The 22,530-nt window shown below is 45.7% G+C and overlaps 1 protein-coding gene across 2 annotated transcripts in view; it reads left to right on the plus strand.

Annotated features, from left to right (window-relative positions):
- Positions 1–22,530, plus strand: part of DNAH9 (dynein axonemal heavy chain 9) — a 196,515-nt gene that overhangs the window by 90,075 nt on the left and 83,910 nt on the right. Inside the window, exons 49-53 of one of the 2 annotated variants that reach the window (XM_035342655.1) lie at positions 5,135–5,395; positions 8,730–9,155; positions 12,009–12,128; positions 20,662–20,850; positions 22,150–22,385. In XM_035342655.1, coding sequence (XP_035198546.1) covers positions 5,135–5,395; positions 8,730–9,155; positions 12,009–12,128; positions 20,662–20,850; positions 22,150–22,385 — 1,232 coding nt within the window. Of the gene's footprint in view, positions 1–5,134; positions 5,396–8,729; positions 9,156–12,008; positions 12,129–14,747; positions 14,822–20,661; positions 20,851–22,149; positions 22,386–22,530 lie in introns of those variants that run through there. The other variant, XM_035342656.1, reaches the window with a different exon arrangement.

A 22,530-nucleotide genomic window follows, 5' to 3' on the forward strand; every position in this document is an offset into this window, starting at 1 on the left:
AGCACCTGATACGAACCTGGCCTTTTGAGAGGGAGCAAGGCCCGGCAGTGTTGGCCGAATGTGGGGACCTTCCTGTGTTCTTTGGGCTTACCTTCATGGGGACGTTGCATTGGCAAAGGTTTCCTGACAAGCCACAACACAGGCGCTGAGCAGTGGTGGATGGGGGGTGAGATGGGAACCCCCCACAGCACCTGTGGGTCTTCTCTCTTCTCTGTGGGTTTTGCTGTTGGGGTAAAAGAACACGAAGTTCACATCTGGTCAGAGAAAGGCAGCTTGTGAAGTTGATTAAGATGCAGAGCAGTCAGGACAAATATGTCAAATTTGTATCTAAAATTAGCATTGGGGGCCTAAAATTAAACACCTAAATTATCAGATGTGCGTGACAGTCAAAACTGCTGTTGATTTGAAACCAGAGCGTGGATATTTAATGTTATTGGAAATCTTACCAGAAAGTTTGGTCTTGAACGTGGATTTAAGTGGCTGAATTTTAGCATTCAAACATGGAAATGGTTGGGCTTGGTGCTCAGGTGTGCTGGTGGTGCTTGGAAGCGGTGCGCTGTGGGTTTGTGTTTTCCAAGCAATGAAGGAGGGTTTTGATATCTGGGTGTGACCTGGTTGTGCCTCAGGCCAGAGGACTAGCAGTCTCGTTGTTAGCGTTCCCCAGGCTCATGGTGCTTGGGTGCCAGTGAGGAGCTAGTTATGAGTTGTTTGTATTTTTATAGACTGTTCAGAGTGGCCTCAGCATGGGGACGTGTGCAAAAAGTTGCAGGATACTTTTTGATTTAGCTGTTCTAGTTTCAGAATAACCTCTCCCCTTCCTTTTACTCTTTCCCCCCCAGTTCCATTTTTTTCCTTTTGACATTTGGTCTTCTACTTTTGACCAACTTTTCTTCAAAGGAAATGTTTTTCATTAGCTTGTTAGCCTAACCATCTTTCCCTGAAGATAGTGGCTGTCCTTCTCAGTACACAGAAAAGCAGAAGATGGCTTCCAGTTATTAGGACATAATAGACTTGGGAAGGTTTACGCGATGAGTCATTTGTTTTTCAGTGGTGTTCACTCTGAAGAGGTCAATGCTCTGCTCAGAGCCCATTGCTGAGTAATTTTGAGAATGACTTCAGTTAATATTGCAAATCTGGATTCCAGATTCAAGTCTTGCTTGCTCTATCAATTAATTGCTGACCTTCGTGATGTATTTTGTGTTCTTGAAACAAGGCAGGGACAATCAGATAAAGTGAATCTCTTGGGAGTCTGCCCTCCAGGTTTTCTGTTCTTTAATAATTCCTCTTATTCTGTCCTGGTGGTAGGCAAGTACTTCTTCCTTCCCTGTTGGAGTCACAGTACATTACCCTTGACTATCTGGTTTGCTTTGTTTTTCCCCTTTCTACCTCACATTACTAATTGCTTATCAGCAACTATCCAGGACTCAGGAAGCTGCTTGCAGGTTTTTCACATCTCTTACCACAGTTTGAGGCTGAATACTGACCTTTTCTGGCCAGTGATGGTAGTCTGTGCACTAAGGCACATTCTGGATCTGTCTGCTCACACCTTGACCTGGTTATTATCCCGATGCTGTCTATGGGAGGGAGGGTGGTAGTGGTCTCTCTTCGCTTTGGGATGATCGTCTGATGTGATTTTCCATGCCACCTTCATCTCCCTTTGTACTCTTACTCTCTTGTAATTCTTGCTTTCTTCTGCTTACCAGCCATGTGTTACTCAAAGGGAATCTTCTGCTTTCACAGCGCTGGTAACCACTGGAAAAGTCGGTGGTGTTTGTCTTACCTCCCTTGGATGTGGCAATGAATCTTCTGCAACATATCAGAGTTTTTGTTTATAAAGTACGTCTCATGGTTGCTCCACTGTTAGATGTAAGGGCCTGTGCCTTTGAAGAGGTGTGAATGCCCAGCCCTGTGCTCTTGTTCAGGACATAAAATAGTCTCTTCCTGCCCCTCCGTGTAGAGCTGCTACTTTCCCTGTGGCCCCGGAGGCCCCGTTGTACATGCCTGTGGCCACATGTCAGATGCCCTGGCCATGTGCACCCTTGCCCCTGTGCCTTTTAGGGCCTTCCTGGGCTCTGTCTTGCAGACTGATGGGTTTCTGATTTTCAGCCTTCCCATCCCTTTGAGTATTCACTGCTTCCTTTGCACTGAGATGAGATGAATAGGGATTCTTGGTTTCAGTCTTCAGAATGGCTCTTTTATCCTGGTGACAAAGCTCTTGTTTGTCTCCATCAGTCTTCATCTTCTCCATGTGAGCACCAGCTCCAAAGAAGAGGTACTGAGTGACGTGATAATATTTTCCTTGCTGATCTCCGTTTGTATTGTGCAGTTTTGTGCACATGTTGTTCCCTTCTGGGCTTTGCTGGTAGCCTCAAGCAGGAGCCCCATGGAGCTGACTCCAGCATGACCAGAGAAGAACAACCTAGAAATATGCTCAAAGGATTGTGGCTGACCTGCTCCAAATCTGAATGGTTTATAACATTTCTGTGTTTTTTTGGGGGGAGTGGACTAGGGGTATGGGGTTGTCAGTGCAAGAAGTGAGGCTGTGTCACTGCTGGTGAAGTTCTGGGCTGTGAGAGGGCAGAAGATGGGAGCTATGCTGGGAAGGTTTTCTGCACATCCCTAGTTCGTAGATGTTAGTGATGGTCAGGCTTGGCCACCTCTGGGTTTTGGAAACCTAGTTTAATAGCTGAAAATATGACAGGCTTCTGGGTTTTCCATTACAAACAAACACCCCCCCCAAAAAAAACTAGCTCTACGTACAAGAGCTTTTTGGATGGAAGATCCTTCTTGGCATGAGAGGTGGGAAGTTTGGTACTGTCTGTTACTGTGAGCTCTGTAGGCAGAGGAGAACTTTTCACGCCTCTGTTCCTAGCAGAGCTCTGCTGGGGATGGCTCCACGTGCCAGCGACAAGAGTGCATTTATGGCTTCTGCTCTGCCTGTGCCTTCCCGAAGGCAATGGCGTGAGGTCTCCCAGCAGAGTGCCCACATGTGGGCAGTAGGATGTGCAGAAAGGGAAAAAAGGATGTGACAGACTGTCTTTGCTTAAGTGTAGTTTGAAGTGAAACTTGTCTGCTGTGCTGAAGGGGTGAAGCTGGAGGGGTAAGGTCATCAGTCTGTGTTCCTGGCACTGCCCCCAGGAACTTACTGAGGACAGTGAGTTTGATTATTTAGGTATTGCTGATGTTTCTTTCTATCCACTGCACAAGCACTCAAATTGTCCCTGCTCAACTGCATTTGAGCTTTAGCCTCATTGGTGAAGAAGGATTTACTTAACACGTTCCCAAATCCTGCTGTAGGTAAGGAAGGCTTCAGGTCACCAAACGTCCCCTAGATGTGGTGAGCTCTAATGGTTCAGCAGAGCCCCAGGTCCATGTCACAGCTCCAACCAGCACTGTTGTGCTGGGAGTTTAACATGTAACCCAAACCAGCTGGACAGGTGCCTTCTCTGTAGCACACACTTCTGTATGTCCAGACATTAGCATTTATTTCAGGTGGAGCCCTAACTGAATTTTCTGCTCTTTTTTAATCCCCACAATACGCGCTTGGCTGAAAGCAGGCTTTGTCAGGGCATTGTCTGTTCTCACAGACTGCGCTGGGGGCCGAGTTTACATCTGTTCCTTTTGTAGAGCTGTTGGGAGCCAGTGGGTTTTAATCCCTTGTTTGTCTTGTCCTGGTCATGTAAACCCATAGAGCTGCCGTTGGTATGTGCATTCTGCACGTGGTGACTGATTAGGGGCAGAAGGTCACAAGCCAGATCTACAATCAGCAAAGCCTCCCGCTTCAATTTCCTGCAGTCTCAGAAGACTTAGAGCTGCACAAGAGGTTGCTCTCTGTTTGCTGACTGAAGGGATTACGTGCTCCTGCGAGCCTGGAGCCATTTGGATTTACAGGCGCGTCTTTGTGCTGGTTAAAACGGCATTGTAGCACTGGGCAGCAGGAGATGGAAATGCAGTGTGCAGTGCAGGAGCACAATGGGATTCCTAAGAAACCGCTAGCCACTCGAAGCTGATGATGAACGTCAATAGCTTCAGTTTATGTGGCTGTTGAATCGTTCTCTCTCGTTTTACATAAAAATGGAATTATCAACAAAAGCCAGCGTCTGACTTTCCTTGTAGTGCTTTTACATGGCAAAGACGTTCCCAAGAGCTATAAACAATCCTTTATGAGCTCAACTGCAGGACAGTGAAAGACTCTGCGGTCTGCACAGAGGCTTTGTAAAATCATTGAAACAGTTGCCTTTGGAGAGAAAACAGTTGGTTTTAGAGAGAAAGCTTCTGTCCTTAAATGAGAGCCAGTGTGAGCATCCCCGCTGTGCAGGCACTTCAGCCATCTCTGGAGGGGGCAGCTGCCCTGCAGGGTGCCAGCAGCCACGCGGTGAGTGCAGGGCAGGGTGCCCCTGGGGTGAGCAGGGGACTTGGGGAGTGCTGGCTCCTGGTGCACGGCTCCTCAAATCCAGCATGCAGCAAACACTGCTTGCTCTGTTCGCTGGTGTCGAGGTTCAGAAAAGAAAGCGTGGATGGATTGTAGCATGTGTTATCTCATTGCAAAACATTGCAAAGGAATGCCTCCTCTATGGGGTATGCAACGTAACATCAGAGCTTGTGTTGAAAGATGGGTGAAAACTGTGTGTGTTTGGCTTGACAACGAGAGCAGCTTGCTGCAAGGATCTAGTGGAGATCCTGAGTTGTGCAAAAATAATTCCAGGAACACCTAACCTGAAGGCTTGCCTCAGTGGATCCTGCTAAAAGCAGTGCTTGCTTTGCCCTTGTACCTCTGTCCTGTTCCCAAGCAGAGGCAACGAGCTGGTCTGAGTCAGCATCCTTAGCAGCTCATCCTGCTGGTGTTGCTTTCTTCCTTACTGGGTTCCTCGCTGCTTGCAGGCTGCTGCAGTGTGTGCACCATGCATGCTTCTCACTGCCCCTTACCTGAGCAACCTGGAGCAAAGGAGAGCTGCAATATCCTGCTGATGGCTACAAATATTGCTTTTCTATGTGTCCAGGGCATTGCTCACTTTATACATGGGCCCTCTGTGCTGTTAGCTGTTGCTCAGCCCCACTCGAGTGTGAGCCCATGCTTCTGAGCAGGGTGGGGAGCAAGATTTTGAGCATTCATGTACACGTTTCTTTTCTCCAGGTGGATGACCTGAAGGCCAAGTTGGCAGCCCAAGAAGCGGAGCTGAAGCAGAAGAACGATGATGCTGACAAGCTGATCCATGTGGTGGGCATGGAGACAGAGAAAGTGAGCAGGGAGAAGGCAGTCGCTGATGAGGAGGAGCAGAAAGTGGCGCTCATCACCCAAGAGGTTGAGCAGAAACAGAAGGACTGTGAAGAGGACCTGGCCAAAGCTGAGCCTGCCCTGAAGGCTGCCCAGGCTGCTCTGAACACCCTCAACAAGGTAGGGCAAGGGCTTGCATGGAAAGCCAGTACCTCCCTCCCCTCTGCAGCGGGGGCTGTCGCTGCTATCCTCTGGCCCAAGTTTTGGGGCATCACATCGGTCAGGGCAGAGGTGCCAGGACCAGCAGTGCTGAAGCCTGCACAGCCCTGCATCACCAGGACGGCCTGCACGTACCTAACACGTCTGCCTGCTCGCGGGTGAGCAGGCCTGGTGTTGTTGTCTGTGATGTTTTGTTTTGGTGCGAGAGCATCGGCACTGTTCGCTCTGGGTATTTCTATGCAAGTGCACAGCCAGCCCAGCGGGAGCTGACAACCACAGCGCTGATCTCGCTTGATAAGAGAAGAGCTGGCAGTGAAGTCTCATTCATTCCCCGTTCGGGTATGTCCAGCACCGAAGTGCAGGGATGTGTTGTGTTCAGCAGTGCCTTTGGGCAGGGCAGCATGCTGTCCTGGGCAGGCAATCTCTCGCTAGAGCCAGATGTTGCTGCAGGCAAGACCACAGATTCATAGAATGTCCCGAATCAGAAGGGACCCACAAGGATCATCGAGTCAAGCTCCTGGCACCCCACAGGTCTACCCAAAACTACAGACCATGTGACTAAGTGCACAATCCAAATGCTTCTTAAACCACTCCAAGGGAAGAAGCCCTTGGGGATATCAGTAACCAGGAGGTAGTCCCCTGCAGTCAGAGTGGTCCCAAAGCCAGTGATTTAAGGAAGGCTTTTGGTACCTTGGAAGGTTTTTTACTTCAAGAGTGCTCCTGGAGTGCCTGTTGGTAGCCCTACGCTGAGATGTGCCCCAGAGACACGTCCCTACCATTTGTCTTCTGTCTGCGGTGCACACAGCAAACTCCCACTGCACACAGGGCAGAGAAGTGGCCATATACGATGTAAAAATCAGATCATAATGGCTCAATCATGCCTCAAATCATGACTCAGTCATAGCCTTTTTGGAGGAGAAGAAAGCAAGTCATTAGGAGTGTGTTTTCCAAGTGATTACTTTTCAAAAAAGACGTGGCTTTGCAGCGAAGATGTGTTGTTTTGGCTCTTGTTCCTGGAAGGGAAAGGACTGTACAAAGGGAAAATGGTTGCCTCCTCATTAGTCTTGGTTTCATGTTGGAGCTGTAGAATATCTCATTAGGCAAAGATTAGGGAGATGCTGGGATTTTTCTAGAGACCTGTAAAGCAGTGTTAGCAGGGCACTGGAAGGCATGAACTCCTTTACCTGCTGATCTGAGATGCATCAGAGAGCTTTACCTGCTTGCTGACGTGAATAATCAGCAATATTTATGTGTGTATATATAGTTTCTCCCCAATTATCTAAACCATCTTATTTGGACAGTAATCAAAAAATCAAAAATGCAAACTCAGATATACTATCTTAGAAAACTTGGGAAAACAGGTTTTAGAGACAAAAATGCCCTGTTATTTCTTAGAGTGCTGTTTGCTTCCCCCATGAGGGTGCCTGGGCTCTTTCTCAGTATCCACATCCCCCGGGCCCTGGAACACAGGACACGGGACTCGGCAGATCTGGCATTTTGTCATCTCACTCTCCGTTTTGGGAGGGGAAATCACAGCCCACCAACCCGGGGACTGCCTTCCCCCGCTGTGGGTCAGTGTTTGGCATGGAGCAGTTCTCCAAGAGGAGGCAGCAGCTGTCCTGCAGAGGCAGGTGGGCAGCCCATGCTGCTTGGCCAGCACTGTGCAGTTTCTGCACAGGAGACAATGAGCCAAAGGGAGTGACAGTATCTAAAGCAGTGACCCTCTTACACGGTTGCCTTCAAGGAGTATCCCCTGAGACAACCCAGAGGCATTCAGGGATGTCACAGCAGTCGGTGTTTCTGAGGCAGGCAGCACTCAGTGCAAGCATTCTCACAGTTTAGGTCTGGTTCCTATCCCAGAGATGCTCCAATGTGTGGAAGAAGAATTCAGAGCAATTCATTGCATTGTCCTGTGACAGAGCACTCACTTCTTAATGAAAAAGCAACGGCACCAGTACAGCATCCTGCTTCCAGTGAGCTACAGGTTGTTGAAGCAAGGGCTGATGTCAGAGCCCTCCCAGATACCCCAAGCAGTACAGCCCATTGTGGCCCTGGTCCTGGCCAAACTAGGCAGGGGATGGGATGGAGAAGGGCTTTTAGATGTGCTCCTCTGTGCTCACAGTCAGCTCCGTGTCATTGAGCATGATAATTACCGACATTTTATACTGTAAACGTACATGGCTCCCAGGGGTCTGTCTCTATCAGCTTGATTATTAACAAAAGCTAACAGCAAGCCAAGCCCACATTTGGTAACAGCTTCCTAGCAGACACCTTTATCCCAAAAATTGATGCTCAAAGAAACCAAACTTGCTTCAGTGTGAAGCTGATGAACTTCAGAAAATACAGAATGGAGAATACAGAGTAAAAGCTATTGAGAAGTGGTAGAAACAGGGACTACAGAAGTTCATGGGTAGATATTTCCTAAACTGGTGTTGACACAGCCCTTATCCTTGTTTCAATATAGCATGGCATCTGAGAGCAGCTGATTTACCTGCACTGCTTTTTCCTACAGAAAATTTAACTTGTGCATGCACAGAGAGGATTTTAAGTGTCAGCTGAGTTTAATGCTTAGGTTAAGATCTGCTCTGCTTGACATCAGGGACTTGGTAAAACTGCCTGTGTTGGCAGCAGGGAAGGTGGCAGCTCCCCGTGCACAAGTGTGTCCCCAGGGATCAACCGATCCCATCTGAGAGCCAAACAGCTCTCTCTCTGGGGGCACTGCCTGTTCACAGCACTGACTGCTGTCCTCGTGAAGGTGCTTGGTTAAAGGGCCTGAATTTGGGCTGGATGATGGATCCAGTGGATCCATGCAAACGTAATGCATATGATCATGGGTGCACGCAAACTGCATTGCATGGGTTTCTCTGGCATGGGGAGTAGCTGAGCCTGAGGGGAAGCTTTGTGAGGCAGTTTTAGAGGGGCTGGAGGCCATTATGTAGAGGTTATTTGGAAAGATTTTCCTTTTCCTGATCCCACTCTACTCAGAGTGCACAAAACTCCTTTCTCTAGAGCCCTGGCTGAGCTGCTCTGGGCAGAGGGGCAGGACCCAGGGAAAGGTTGGGAATTTGTGGAGGAAAACTGTGCTGTGCTTCTCTTGGGTGAAATACTAAGAGTTGGATGTAGGAGATGAGCACGTGCTATAAACATGCATGGTGGTGATTTAGAGACAGTGGTGTTCAGGCCGAGCAAAATCTAATCTATCAGATCGATAGCTTGGGAGCCTGACTCTATTAGCAGCGAAACAAAAAAGAAATGCCATTAATTTTTGTCTAACAACCTTGTTTTCCCTTTTCAGAAGAATCTGACAGAGCTGAGGTCCTTCGGGTCACCACCTCCAGCTGTCAGCAATGTCACTGCTGCTGTGATGGTGCTGATGGCCCCGGGGGGAAAGATTCCCAAGGACAGGAGCTGGAAGGCAGCAAAAGCCGCCATGGCCAGGGTGGATGGGTTCCTGGACTCTTTGATCAAGTTCGACAAGGAGAACATCCACGAGAACTGCCTCAAAGCTCTCCAGCCCTATTTACAAGATCCCAGGTTTAAACCCGAATTTGTGACCACCAAGTCCTATGCTGCAGCTGGCCTCTGCTCTTGGGTGGTGAACATTGTACGCTTCCACGAGGTGTACTGTGATGTGGAGCCAAAGCGGCAGGCTCTGAGCAAAGCCAACGCCGAGCTGGAAGCTGCCCAGGACAAGCTGTCCAGCATCAAGGCCAAAATTGCAGTAAGTTTGGAAAAGCAAGGCAAGCTGTGGCATGGGCTCACCCCTTAGTGGGACCCATGGAAGTCACTGCTTTTGGGAGAAATCCTTTGCTTTGGAGAAAGCTGCTTCTCCACACTCATGTATTTTTAAAAGGGTGGATCCAAGGATTTGGTAGGTTTTAGGTCTTTTACCTCCCTTTTATTGCTGCTTTCTGTGTCATGCTTGTACCTTAACAGAAAGGCTAGTTATTAATTCTTATTATTCCTAATTTTTAAAATGTAATTTGCCTCTAATTGTGAGCCCTCAGAAAACTCATTATCTCAAACCAGTATGTGTTCCCCGTGTGCTGCACAGGGGCAGAAAACAGGAACTGGAGGCTGGCTCCCACGGCAGCACAGTCCCTGGCGACGGGCACGTTCTGCAGGATGACGACTGCTCCAGTAGAGTCTAATAATTTGTCACGGCATGGCTCTCTGTCAGCATATCTTTGTATTGTTCTTACTTAGATTTTTGCTACTTAAGGAAAAAGAAAGGAGGAATCACTGAATAGATTAAATTACTGCATGATTAAAAGTGAATTTCTGTGGAGAATAGCCTCCATCCCTTCCCTCATAAAATGTTCAGAAACATACTCCTTTTCTCCCTCCAATTCTTGGCCAATACCTACCAATAGCAAAGGGTGGAAACCAGCACAAGGGCATCCTGCTAGCCCGTCCCTTGGGCAGCAGAGCAGCATCCATCCATCACTCGCTGCTCTCCAGCTCCCTCCTGCCACGAGCAGTGCTCACTTGTGCTCCAGAATGTGACTTCTTAGGTTGCCGTGGGTCTGGGATCTCTCTTGATGGATCCTCTGGGGCTGTGCTTTCATACTGGCACCACAGATCATGCAGAATCCCCTTTTGAAACAAAGGTTTGTTATCAGCTGTCTGACATGGCACGGCTGCCAAATTTGTGTCTTACAATATGTTAGGTGACCTTGCGATGTCCCCCTGGCTGGGGCAGCATGGTCCCTCAGAGCTAACTGAGTGTGCACCTCTTCTCCCAGCACATCTTCATGTTAGAATGTAGCTGACTTTCTTGATACCTTCTAGGGCTGCTTATTCTTTAAATGTTTTCTGCCCTTTTAATTAATTTTTTTTTTTTTAAATCTACAGAGCTCTCTGGTAGTCCCTTCAGGCAGCAGATAAAGAAGGGCACATGCAGCACCTGAGCAGGGATGAGGGATGGATTTAGAGGTCTTTAGACTCTCATTTTCCCACCTCAGATGTGAAATATGATGCTGGGGAACCGATGACATCCCATTATGTTGTTTGTTTCCAAAGCTTTTAATGCCTAGGCTTTTTTTTTTTTTTTTTTTCTTTAAAGAAAGAAGTAGGATTTTGGTAAAGAAAATGGCAATCTAAGGGAATTTAGTGGTAGTCCACTGGCACATACTTGCTAAGCTGACTCTCTTAGGTGAGTTCTCCCATTTGCAGATGGGAAAATCTGCTCATTGTGTGGGGGTGGATATGGAGGTATATGCTTGAATATCAAGCTGGGATATCTTGGGTAGCTTCACTGGCGTGATGCTGATTCATACCTGCTTAGAAACAGACACAGAGATGCCAATATACCCACCTTTAGTATTAAATGAATCTATTCTGATCATCCAAAACACTAAGTACCTTCCTCTCTCCTTTGTTTGCTTGGGAAATGAGGTTGGTATGAATCTGGGGAGGGGGGGTGCGGGAGCAAGATGTACGCTGGCAGCTGCGGTGTGAGATACATCAAATATATCACTGGTACGTCAGTGTGTGCTGGGGTGGGGTACTGCAGGTGGGTTCTGTTCTTTGTGGCTCATAGGTATTCCTTTACCAGATCAGACATCTGTAATGGTTTTTTTTATATATATATATATATATATGAATATATCTATATAAAAGTATGCACATATATTCATATGAATGTCAGGATACAAACATCTTGTGTTATCAATTCCAAGGCAGTTCGAGAAGAGACTGCTTTGTGTTTTTCAAGATACAGGAGAGCTGCAGATATCCCTAATATAATCCTTTTCATTTTCAAGTTTGTTTCTAGTGCATAGCTCAGACAGCATTAAAGTGATTTACAGTTAGCCTTAAACAGTTTGCACTGGCTATAGATAAGATCAATTATTACTTCTCTTATCAAAAGTGGAATGCTCCAAGTACTTGTGGGAGCTGTTGACTTGTTTAAAACCAAAGTGTAAGGAGGTCTGTCCAAGCAACAGTCTCTTGCTAGCATGGAGGGACTCCAAGTGGTTTGGGCTCTTTCTGCCCCATGCCAGCCCTGAAGCACTTTGCAGCCCACCTGCATGTGAGAAGGTCCCACCTAATGCCATGACCCAGCCTGGGCTCCTCTGGAAGAGCAAAACAGTGTGCAGGAAGTGCAGCTTGGAGGTGGCTCCAGCGTGTCGCCAGCTATTCAAGGAGCCCCTTGGGGTTTTAAGCAACAGCTTGAGGAAACAGCAGAACCTTGGACTGAGACCAAGGTGGCTGAAGCACCAGGAAACAGAGAAGTTTTTTTAGCTGCCATACTTGTTTCTCATCTGTAGTGTTGGCCATCGGTACTTGGTCATCAGGACCACTCAGGCTATATTTCCCAGTTCAAATTCACACCAGGGCAGAGCCCCAAGTAAACTGCCTTTTTGTGTTTTCTGTCTCTGCCCCCTGCAGATGAGGTGGGCTACAAGCACATGAAATTGCTCAGCGTGTTGCTGCTCTGAGCTTCATCTCAGGTGCCATACAGCATGCATTGTGGTGGAGCTTGGCTCACCTTGCCTTCAGGGTGAATTGGGTCTTGAGAAGGGGTTTCCTTAAATCTCTGCTGTTGTTTTCTCCTTTCCCTCCTATGCAGCGCCTCAATGAGAACCTGGGAAAGCTCACAGCCAAGTTTGAGAAGGCCACTTCAGACAAACTCAAATGTCAGCAAGAAGCTGAAGCTACAGCATGTACCATCGCTCTCGCAAATCGGCTGGTGAGTGTCAGCAGATGGAATGGTAATGGCATGAATGGGAGGTGTCAGGTGCTGCTGAGATGCCAGCCATGTGCACAGAATGTTACATCCTCTAATTTTTATGGAATACATTACATTTCCTGCAGAGCAGCAAGTTTTTAGTAAAGAAAATGATTTTGCTTTGGCTGTTTTCATACATCGGGGTAGGCACCGCAAGTGTTTAAAGAGGCTGGCTATGCTCTCTTTACAGCTCTCGTCTCCTTTCTGTTATTTAATTGCATGATCAAGTACTGATGGGACCAAAACTATACGACCGGAAGATCGTGTCATAAAGACAAAGCTGGGAGTATACAAGTAGCTTTGTAGGTTTTAAAGTGACAAAAAGCAAATAGTGAAAAGTTCTGAAAAAAAATGCATGTCTCCGTTATCAGTCCATCGGGGTGCATCACAGTCTGTTGTATCTTCAGAACACTCAGCCTCCTGGTCCTCTGCTGGGGCAATGCCCTTGTCGCTGTTTCACAGATAAGAGATAATGGCTGCTGCAACTGCCCAGAGCGCTTTGTATTTCGGCTTCCCCAGCAGCCGTTTGGAGCAAGCCAACTCTCCCACGTGCAGTGAAATAAGGTGGTGGGAAACAGTCCCGGGGGCAGAGGGGCTGGAGCTGCTTTGAGCAGCTGGCTCTGCCAACTCGAGCCCAGAACTGGCACTCAAAGGCACCTCTGACATTATCTCAGTGGAGGGCCCCGTGCTTTTAATGCTTTTAAAACATCTGACTCACCTGATCCGCGGGGAAGCTGCAGGTAGGCAGGCACTGCAGTGATTACAGCCTCACTCGGTGCAGTTCCTCCCTGCCCTGGCCATTGGCACGTGAGGTGCCTGCCTGGTGCAGAGTGCGGCGAGCGCACGGCTGCCATGCATCTCGGTGCCTGGGCTGTGGGCACCTGCCGTGCGTGGTCCTGTCCGGGTGGCTGTGCCGCCTGGCCCTTGTAGCTGCGGTGAAAGAGCAGATGCTGGGCTTGTCCTCTCTCCCAGGAGCAGGGCAGATATTACGTTGAAACCACTCTTGCAAGAGACTACACCTGCACCTTCAGGAGAGCCTCCTGCCTGGTCAGCATGTGGTCAGGGATGGAAGGTGGAAGTTGCTCTCAATCTCTCTTGTAGAAGCTGCCCCTGCTGGTGGGGCTGGTGGCAGCTTAGAAGACAAAGGTATTTCTGGAGGTGTTGCTGGATGCAGATTTCTCTGCTTGTTTTACCAGATCATGGCTGTGCTAGGCTGTAACTTGTCATTTGTCCCGACAGAGCATGCAGAGATAAGAAGAAAACATAGCTAAATGGTTTAAGCTTTTTGCCTTGGACATGGAGAGCTGTGCTCAGTCCTCCATTTCCTGCTCTCAGACCTTCTTAAGTGACCTTCAGCAAATTGCTTTAGCCTGGATTTTCAGAGCTGTTCAGATTTTGGGCGTTTTTTTTGTGGGCACGTGAAAAATACTACATTTAGTGGGGCATCAAGTGCTCCCAGGAAACTGCACAACTCACCTTCCTGCATGCTCTGATACTGGGAAACTTTAAAAAACAAAATAAAATAAGAAAAAAAATACTTTTGTCTTTAATCTCCACGTGCCTCGTTGGGAAGTGGGATTGCAGCACTGCTGTAGCACAGCTGGCTGCTTTGCAGACAAATAGTCAGGACTGAGATGTACTCAGATATAAAGGGTCAAAGACAAACAGCAGATAAGTCCCTTCCTACGCTGATTTAGATCTCTTTTATGCAACCATAGAAGGAGTTTTATGCTTTCATATTCTTCAGGTTAAATCACACTGAATGCTTCCAAAACCTTTAATTAAAACAGGAAAGTAGCTTTTCCATTTGAAAAATACACTTTTATTTCTGGGGGCATTTTGCAGGATGAGTATTTCCCTGTGTCTTTCCACAGCCTAACAAAATCCTGTTTAATGTGATGCAGAGGTAGATTGTGGCTCTGAGTCATGTAGGGGTTGGGAAACACAAAGTACAAGAAGAAAATGTTTTGTGAAAAAGAAACAGAAATGGTGGTTTCAGTTCTTTTCACATAAATATAGATGCATATGTGTATGTTTTACACTGAATACAGCTTAATTTCACCTCTGTTAGTACCACTGTAACAAACAGAGCCTGATTTCATAAAGGTGCATGCTTAGCATGTGAATTTTTGGCTTAAAATGCAAGTCTTCATTGAGGTGCAACTGTGATATTTTGATGAGGAAAAACTGCGTGTTTCTTTCTGAGGCTTTAGCTATATTGGTAAAATTGTCCTTGAAAACCAAACCGAGCAAATATTTTAACACGATGGATTGTCACTTGTACTGTATGTTGCTCTATGATTTTTAAGGTTTCATAATTTCCTTTAAAAGAAAGCTTTTGATCTGAAATCAAGATAAGACATTGGAATAAAGTTTAGACAACCTTTCTGTGGTTAAGGTTTTTGCTATGATGTACGTGTCTGTCCCTGATCTGATAGCAGGGGGTTTGTAGCATGGGTAGTATAGTCTCAGTGAAGCTACAGCTGTAGGAATATATTTACCTCTGAGTGTGTTCGTTACCTCACTAATTAACTGGGACTGCTCACAGGCTCAGAGTCAGCACCTGCATAAAAGCAGAGCTTGTACAAGTGCTTTGCTGGTGCTGGACTCTGTCCTTCACTGGTAAACAACTGAGCATGGCTGTTGTTCTTCAGGTACAGGTTTGATGATTTATTTCATGTAACAGTTTAATAATGTGTCATCAAATCCTCCCTGTTTCTTTCCCCTTGAAAGGCTCTGGTTGCTCTGGTGGCTGGTTTTGGGAGGAATCCTTTTGCTGTCAAGGCTTTGGGAAAGCTGCAATTGCAAACTTGTTAAAATTGCAAAATTGTTAAATCCATTAGGAAGCAGTTAAGCACAAACTTCTTTTCCCATCCCATTCCTCTTTGTTGTTGTGTGAATGGGTAAAACCACCACATGGCCCGATCTGGTCACCAGGAAGTGACACCGACTGTTCCTGTGGTTCTTTCAGTCTCTTATTTACCGAACAAGACTGTTTAGGTGATTGGGTTTCAAGTCTTTCACTGAGGATACTCCCAGGGAAGCAAACAAAATAGTGAAAGGAAAAATGAGGATTCATTAGTGTGGGGCTTGATCTGTGCATCAGGGTAGATGAGGATATTTTGATTTGGGGGTAGGTAGAATACATTGCTGGAATTTAGGCTTTCTACTTTTAAATGTGATTGTTATTTTTCAGCCCTTCTAGTCCCTGCTGACGTTTCTAAGCCATTTTCATTTAGATTGAATTTGGGCTTCTGCTCAAGTGCGGTGCATTGCTGTGGTGGGGACCACAATTTGTCACGTCCTCTTGTGCTCACAGAGGTGATGCTTGGGGAAATGGACTTGGAAAGTGGTTTTGCTCTGCATTTGGAAGCATGGAGACCTTTGTCAAGCTGCATGCATAGCTGTGATGAGCTAAACTTCATTTTCTCCATAGAGCATAGTTTGCTAATGTCATTGCCTTCCACCCCCAGCTGGTGCCAGGGCATGCTCTCCCTCCCCCGGCATCAGGCTGAAACTCCCTTTTCCTTTCATCATTAGCAAAAAAGCAGAGCTAGGTGGAAGCAAATCTCTATTCCTGCCTCTATGATCTTATAAAACTGGAGCATCACCTGAGTGGCAGTCTTTGCAGTGTTGAGGAAGATGAGTGCTGGGCACTGCCCACTGTTCTGCTGGAGAAAACAGCATGGTTACTGGTGGTCTCTAGCTGGCAAACATCAGCCTTGCAGTGCTGGGTAATTTTTTGCACTCTGATAGTCACAAATGTTGATAAGAGACTGAGAATCTGGAGAAGCCACTTGCAACCCGGGGCTTTTATAAAGCACAGAAAGATGGGCTGGGATTGGATTGTTTGCATTACAGTTTTGCTTATGGCATGCCAGAAGATGAATGCATGCACACACACGCATATCCCACCATGAAGAGTCTCCTGTTGCTCCGATGAAGGCACAGCCTAAAAAAGAATGCAACAACAAACAATGGAAAAAAACAAAACCAGATAATTGTCCTATTCAGTGTGTGCTGCTGCAATGTCTCCAAATGCAAAGATTTGGAAAGAGGTGTGAGTGTTGCTCTCCTAATGCTGCAATAAAGGGCCATAAATGATCTCTCTGTGCTCCTTCCTTCCCAGCCCTCTTTACCCAACACAACTGAGCCAGAAAAAAAGCTGGAAAAGATAGAAAGACTTTACAGCCCTCTTGTTGGTGCGGGAGCCACCAGGGCAGTGCTTCCTGCAGAGACTCCCTGGGGCTCCTCGCAGTGCCGGGTGCCTTTGCTGGTTAAAGGACGGAGCTGCTCTGTGAGGAGCTGCTAGCAGGGGTTGCAGCCAGGGAGCACTGAACACAGCTCTAAGTGCAGATGAACAAGTTCTGTCGGTGCCAATCCCACTAACTGTTTTTAAAGACCTCATTAGAAAGCACAGCTTGCTGCTCCAGCTGTCAAAAATGGATCAGTTTTGCAGTGTATGTAAGGAACTTGCACCCCAGCTTACCGTCGTGTAATGCATACCTTCTTCTGTCTCATCTCTGGCTCTGATCTTGGAACAGATCCCAACAGCCCTTACTGACGTGCCATTTATTTGACATCCTAGATTTATCACTATGTAACTGGGCAGAAATTAAGCTCCCAGACTTTGAACCAAACATATTTGAGCCTGCATGAAGAATACACCCAACTAAAGACAGGTAGGAGTTGCTTTGGACTGAAAAAATGAACCAAGCAGATGAAGACAAGCTGAACTTCCAAAGTGCATTAATTTGAGTTTTACATTTTGTGACCTGTAGATGACCTAGGGAAGATGTTCCAGGATCCAAGGGACAGGGATGAGGGAATGTCTAGGGACCTGTGGATCAGAAAAGGAAGGATGGCTGCTGGTGGTGTTTGTAATTGGATACATGCTAATGTGGCAGTTGAAATTTAGTGATGACAAATGCAAAGTACTGCATGCAGGGAAAATGAACCCTAATCATGCATTTACATTGATAGGTCTTAATTGCACTATTATCACTCACATAAGAGCTCTTGGAGTTCTTGCAGAGAGTTCTCAGAAACAGCAGTGTAGTACATGTCTGGAGGCAGCAAGGCAGATTGAGTGTTAGAAATTGGTAGGAAAAATTGGGAAGCAAAAGTTAAATAATTATTGTATCAGTCCAAATCTGTGGTGTGCCTCCATCTGGCATGCTGAACACAATTAGGTTAACCCATCAGAACACAGTGGGTGACCTAGAGAAGGTACAGAGATGTATGTAGCTGCTTCCATATTCAAAGAGAGGAAATAGATTAGGACTCTTCATTTTGGAAAAGACCATGTAGTGATGGATGTTACAGAAGCCAATAAAATCATGAATAGTATGGAGAAATAGCATAGGGAATGATTGTTCACTATCCCTCATTACTAAAGAGCTAAAGGTCATCAAATGAGATAAAGAGAATTCAAATAACTTCTAGGATCTGATATAGAAGACACTTGGGATTTCTTAAAGAGATTAAAACTGGCAGTAGGGTGTAATCTAAGCAAGGACTGAGACTTAATGAAGATGGCCAGGATATGAATAGGTAAAAAATCACCTCAAGAAAATAATTAGGAGTATATAGAGTCTACAAGTGTTAGAAGATCAAATAATAATGACTTAGTCTTCTTAGAGGTGGAGAGCCATGGGAGTAGTATGAGAATTTATCTCAAGGAGACTGGAGGAAGGATCTAGAGGTACTTCACCTTTAAAAACTGCAAAAGAAAAACAGAGAAAGTAGACTTCTATGCACTCTTAACTGGAGTTAAGATTAATAAGACAGTAAGACTGAGAAAATAGAAATGGAAAATTCCACAGATGAAGAAGAAGCATGATTACAGTTGAAATAATTGGATGGCCTTGGTATGGGAACTGTAGGAATAGGATGAAATCAAGTACAGATATGTAATTATGGAATTATAACATGTTTGTCTCTAAACCAAAAGATCATTGGCCAGCAGCCACAAGGACCAAATGAATCTATTTATTCAGGCTTTGGCCTGCAAGTAGCCCCAAGGAAAACTAATATGGTCTTAATACATTTAGGAAATGTACATTTCCTAAATGTATTAAGATACTAGGGGGGATACTAGGCAGGTCCAAGGGGATACCAGCACGCACGGAGATAGTGAAAGGCACTGGGGAAACCTTGTCTTTGTGAGCAGCATGGTGATTCACGATGGTGAAAGAGGAGCTCAGCTGGAGCAGGCTTAGGGATGGCTCTGAAGTATAATGGGACAAAGAAAATTGGCAGCCTCTCCTGCCCCTCAAAGGGTAGAAAACTGCTTAGAAGGCAGTTTTCACTGGGCTCTCAGAGATGGATGGATTTGTCAAGGCAGGAAGGTCACCGGGGGCATTTTTGCAGGTTTCTGTTAGATCTCGTTGTTCATCAGATTGTTTATGATTAAATGATCGGGAAGAGGTGGTGTCTAAGCAGGTTGCACAGTTTCTCAATAATATGAACACAGTAGAGATGAAGACTACAAAGAATTGTAAAAATTGTACCCATGATGGAGGTATGAAATGCAGAGTACGCAAATGTAAAGTAATGCATGTTGGAAAAATTAGTTTTTACTTTACATGTCCTGTAAGCTGAGCTAGTTATTATCATTCAGGAATGAAACGATGGAGTTAAGAGTTCTGTGAGTGTGTGAGCTCTGTGCTCCCAGAGGAAAAAGAAATTAACAAACCCTAAACCAAAGCTGAAATTGAATGTTAGCATTTATTAGGAAAAGAAGAGAATAAAACAGGAAAAAATGTCACAATCTTGCTATATAAATCCATTCCAAATAAATCTTGAACATGCAGCTGTACCTGCATCCCCTCTGCCATACCTCAAAGGATGTAGTAGAATTGGAAATGGTGTGGAGAAGGTAACGATAAAAAGAAACTGGAGGATAAAGATTACATCATTCGGTAAAGATAAAGATTGCAAGGACAATCAAAAGGCTTCTGTATGAGGAATTATTGAATAGACTTAAAGCTCTTCAACCTGAAAAGGAGACAGCAGAGCGGATATCAAGGGCTTGAAATCATGAGTGGTACAGAGAAGGTGAAGCAGGCATGATTGTTCAGTGTTTTTCCACTGTGAGAACAGATTTTAGCAATTGAAAAGGTCAGACAGCACATAAAAGGATGCACTTTTTTTACAGAAAGCATAGCTAAACTGTGGTTCTCCTGGCTGCAAGATGCTGAAGGTACCTGAAGGTTGGTTGGCATCCGTGGCACCTTAGACTAGGTCATGAAGGAATAAATCAGCAGTGGCTATTAAGGCAAAGATGGTGGTGGTGTCAGCCCTCCTGGGAACCTGTGTTCTGCATATCAGAAACAATCCAATCTAGGTGAATAGGTTATTCAAAGTGATAATACATATCATAGGGATGTGTGTTAGAGCCGGCCCTATTTAACATCTTATTAATGAGCTAGGAGGAGAGAACCACCCCTTTACATGGAGTGGTTTGCAAAGACAAAGATCTAGAGGAGTTTTTAAGAAAAACAAGAAATAAAAAGAATCCTAAGCTTGTGTGGACTATAGATCAAAGAAGAAAAATAGAAAATGCTGGCTGGCCCTGGTTGGTGGCAGAGATGTGATTAGCGTGCAATATTTAAATTAGATGGGTATTTCCAGATCATCCTGACATCAAGAGGGTGATTGTGAATTTGGCCATAAGCTTCAGCATTCTTGATCTCAAAATCCATAATGCCAACTTAAAACTCCGTTGGGTTCTTATGGCTCGTGAACCTGAAGGATGCATTACATTTATTTTTCCAGGCTGTGTTTCTTAATTGCTAGAGCTGAAGTCTTCTTTAAAAAAATAAATATAAAATAGGGTCAGGATCTCTTCTAATCACATGATTTGATGAACATAGGGACCCAAAAATTACCAGTGGTCAAAGAAATTGGCTGTGCATGTAGAGATGCCTCATTTTGCAGGGAAATACCATACCTTCCTCAATACTGGTAAGCCCCCAGTTGGGTGGCTTGTCCATTGGACGCTCATGAAAAGTGTCCATGAGCAAGTGTTTTCTGTATGGAGCCTTAAGGGAAAAGAAAATGTAGACCTAAGGGGTTTGTGACTGTAAAGGCAAAATGCCACTTAGCAGGGGTCATAATAAACGGTGTGAAATAGCTGAAGTTTGTGACTGTTGGAGGGGAGCCTCTGAGTGAGAGAGAGTGTAATGCTGAGGCAATTAACAGCTGATGGGCTCCCACAAAAATTGTTGTATTAATTCCTGCTGAGGAAGTAATGGATCTTCCCTCGATGACTTTAGAGGGGGTCTGGAGCAGGCAGCTGAGACTCACCAGCAGAATCAGCCTTTCACAGAACAGGATGGTTTTAGCAAAATAATTGTTGGGTATTTCCCATTCAGGTTTTAAACTTCAGGAAATGATGTTTGAAGTCAGGAACAAGATATGTGTGTGGCCAGATCCTTAGGTATTGCTTACAGAACAACTGTAATGATCAATTTGACCTGGCAAATTGTAGGTTGGAGGACTTGCCTCTGAGAATGTGAGATGGGCTGAAGTTGTGAAGGACTTCAAACATCAACAGAGCACCTTGTGTGGAGATGTCTTACTGATTACGGCCTTTGTCTCCTACCTCGGATACTTCACCAAGAAATACCGGCAAGACCTCCTGGATGGAATGTGGAAGCCGTATTTGCACCAGTTGAAAGTAAGTCCTGCTTTCTCTGAAAAGCAGTTGTTACTGTGCATAACATGGCCGTAAGCTCTGTTGTCTATAGGGGGTCTCCTACGTGAGGTCCCACCAAGCTGCACCAAGGAGTGAGTCATAGCCATGCTTGATTCACTCCTCTCTGGGAAAGACATTGTGGTCTCCTTGATCCATGCAAGTGACCCCATCCTCCCATGGACAGAGGAGAAGTCCCAGTGCAGCCTCTCAAATGTGGAACCCAGTCGCCAATTTGTGAAGGAGTCAGGGATAGCCCAGAAAGAGAGATATAGTATGGAAAAGGGACTGCGTGGAGCAGGCAGAGCTCACTGCCAGCTCTTTGGTAGGCTTGGAAAGTCTCCAGATGGTACTTCGTGTAGGACATGAGCTCTGTTCATGCTGGTCATGCCTCTCAGCTGGTTTCAAGTCTGTCTTGCTGTTTTGACCAGATGGAAACTATCATGCTTCAGGTTTGCTTAATATTTCACTAATTTCTACCAGGTACTTCATACATAAGTAAATGCAAGTGATCTGTCTCCTGCAGGATTGAGCTTTTACACATCATTACCTAACTGGATGTTATAAATCCTGGTGAAATGCCAACAGGCTTTTAAATAAGGTCACAACTAGCAGTGGTGCCCAAATCAAAAAGCCAAGAAAATCAGCAAGTCAGGATGTGAGAGAAAAAAATAATCATCCTGCTTTCTTAATACAAAATAAATAAATAAATAAATAAATCTTGGTTAAGAAAGGAAGTGTTGTTCCAAAAATGGCCTCTCTTGATGCTTAGCAATTTCACAGAAGTTGCCTGTATTTCCATGTGAAAATTAAAGACCCTTTCTGCTCAGATGACTGGCACAGATAACTTTCTGGTTGTCACACCCAGAAGTGGCCTCCCATGTCAGAGAAGTGTTTCTTCAACTGCTGATGCCATTTTGCAAGACAACAGCAGGCTGATGAGGGTGTTAATTATATTCTTCCAAGCTGTCAATTCAGAGAGCTTGTACACAGCAGAGTGTGGTCGGATCTCGCTCAGTGCGGCTGCAGCCGTTTGGGGCTCTCAGTACTCTGCAGGCAAAATCTTTGGGATCCATGCATAATTTATGTTCATTCACAACAGGAGTGGGAAACACTTAATACTAGATCAAAACTACCCTGTAGAATGGCAAGCCACTGATAAATAAGACTTCTCAGTTCTTAATTAGACTTACTTAGCTTGAATTGTTTTCCTTGCTCATCTCTGGAGTGTGTTGCAAGTTGTACATACCGCCTTGTACTGACACGTTTCTCCTTTCCTGCCAGGTGCCCATCCCTGTAACTCCATCCCTAGATCCTCTGACCATGTTGACAGATGATGCTGATGTAGCAGCTTGGCAGAACGAGGGGCTGCCGGCTGACCGCATGTCCACTGAAAATGCCACCATCCTCACCAACTGTGAACGCTGGCCCCTCATGGTGGATCCCCAGTTGCAGGGTATCAAATGGATCAAAAACAAGTATGGTGAAGACCTCCGAGTGATCCAAATTGGGCAGAAGGGGTAAACATCAGTTCTATCTCACCACAGTATCTTTTAATGGCTATCTGCCTGTTATATTTGATGAAGAGCAATGCTGATGTTTAACTGCAGCCATCAGAGCCAATTACATTGAGGAAAACCCTCAAATGTATTTGTGCATGAGCTG

This window comes from Oxyura jamaicensis, chromosome 18 (genome assembly GCF_011077185.1).
Source record: "Oxyura jamaicensis isolate SHBP4307 breed ruddy duck chromosome 18, BPBGC_Ojam_1.0, whole genome shotgun sequence".
In the NCBI taxonomy this organism is placed as follows: Eukaryota; Metazoa; Chordata; class Aves; order Anseriformes; family Anatidae; genus Oxyura; species Oxyura jamaicensis.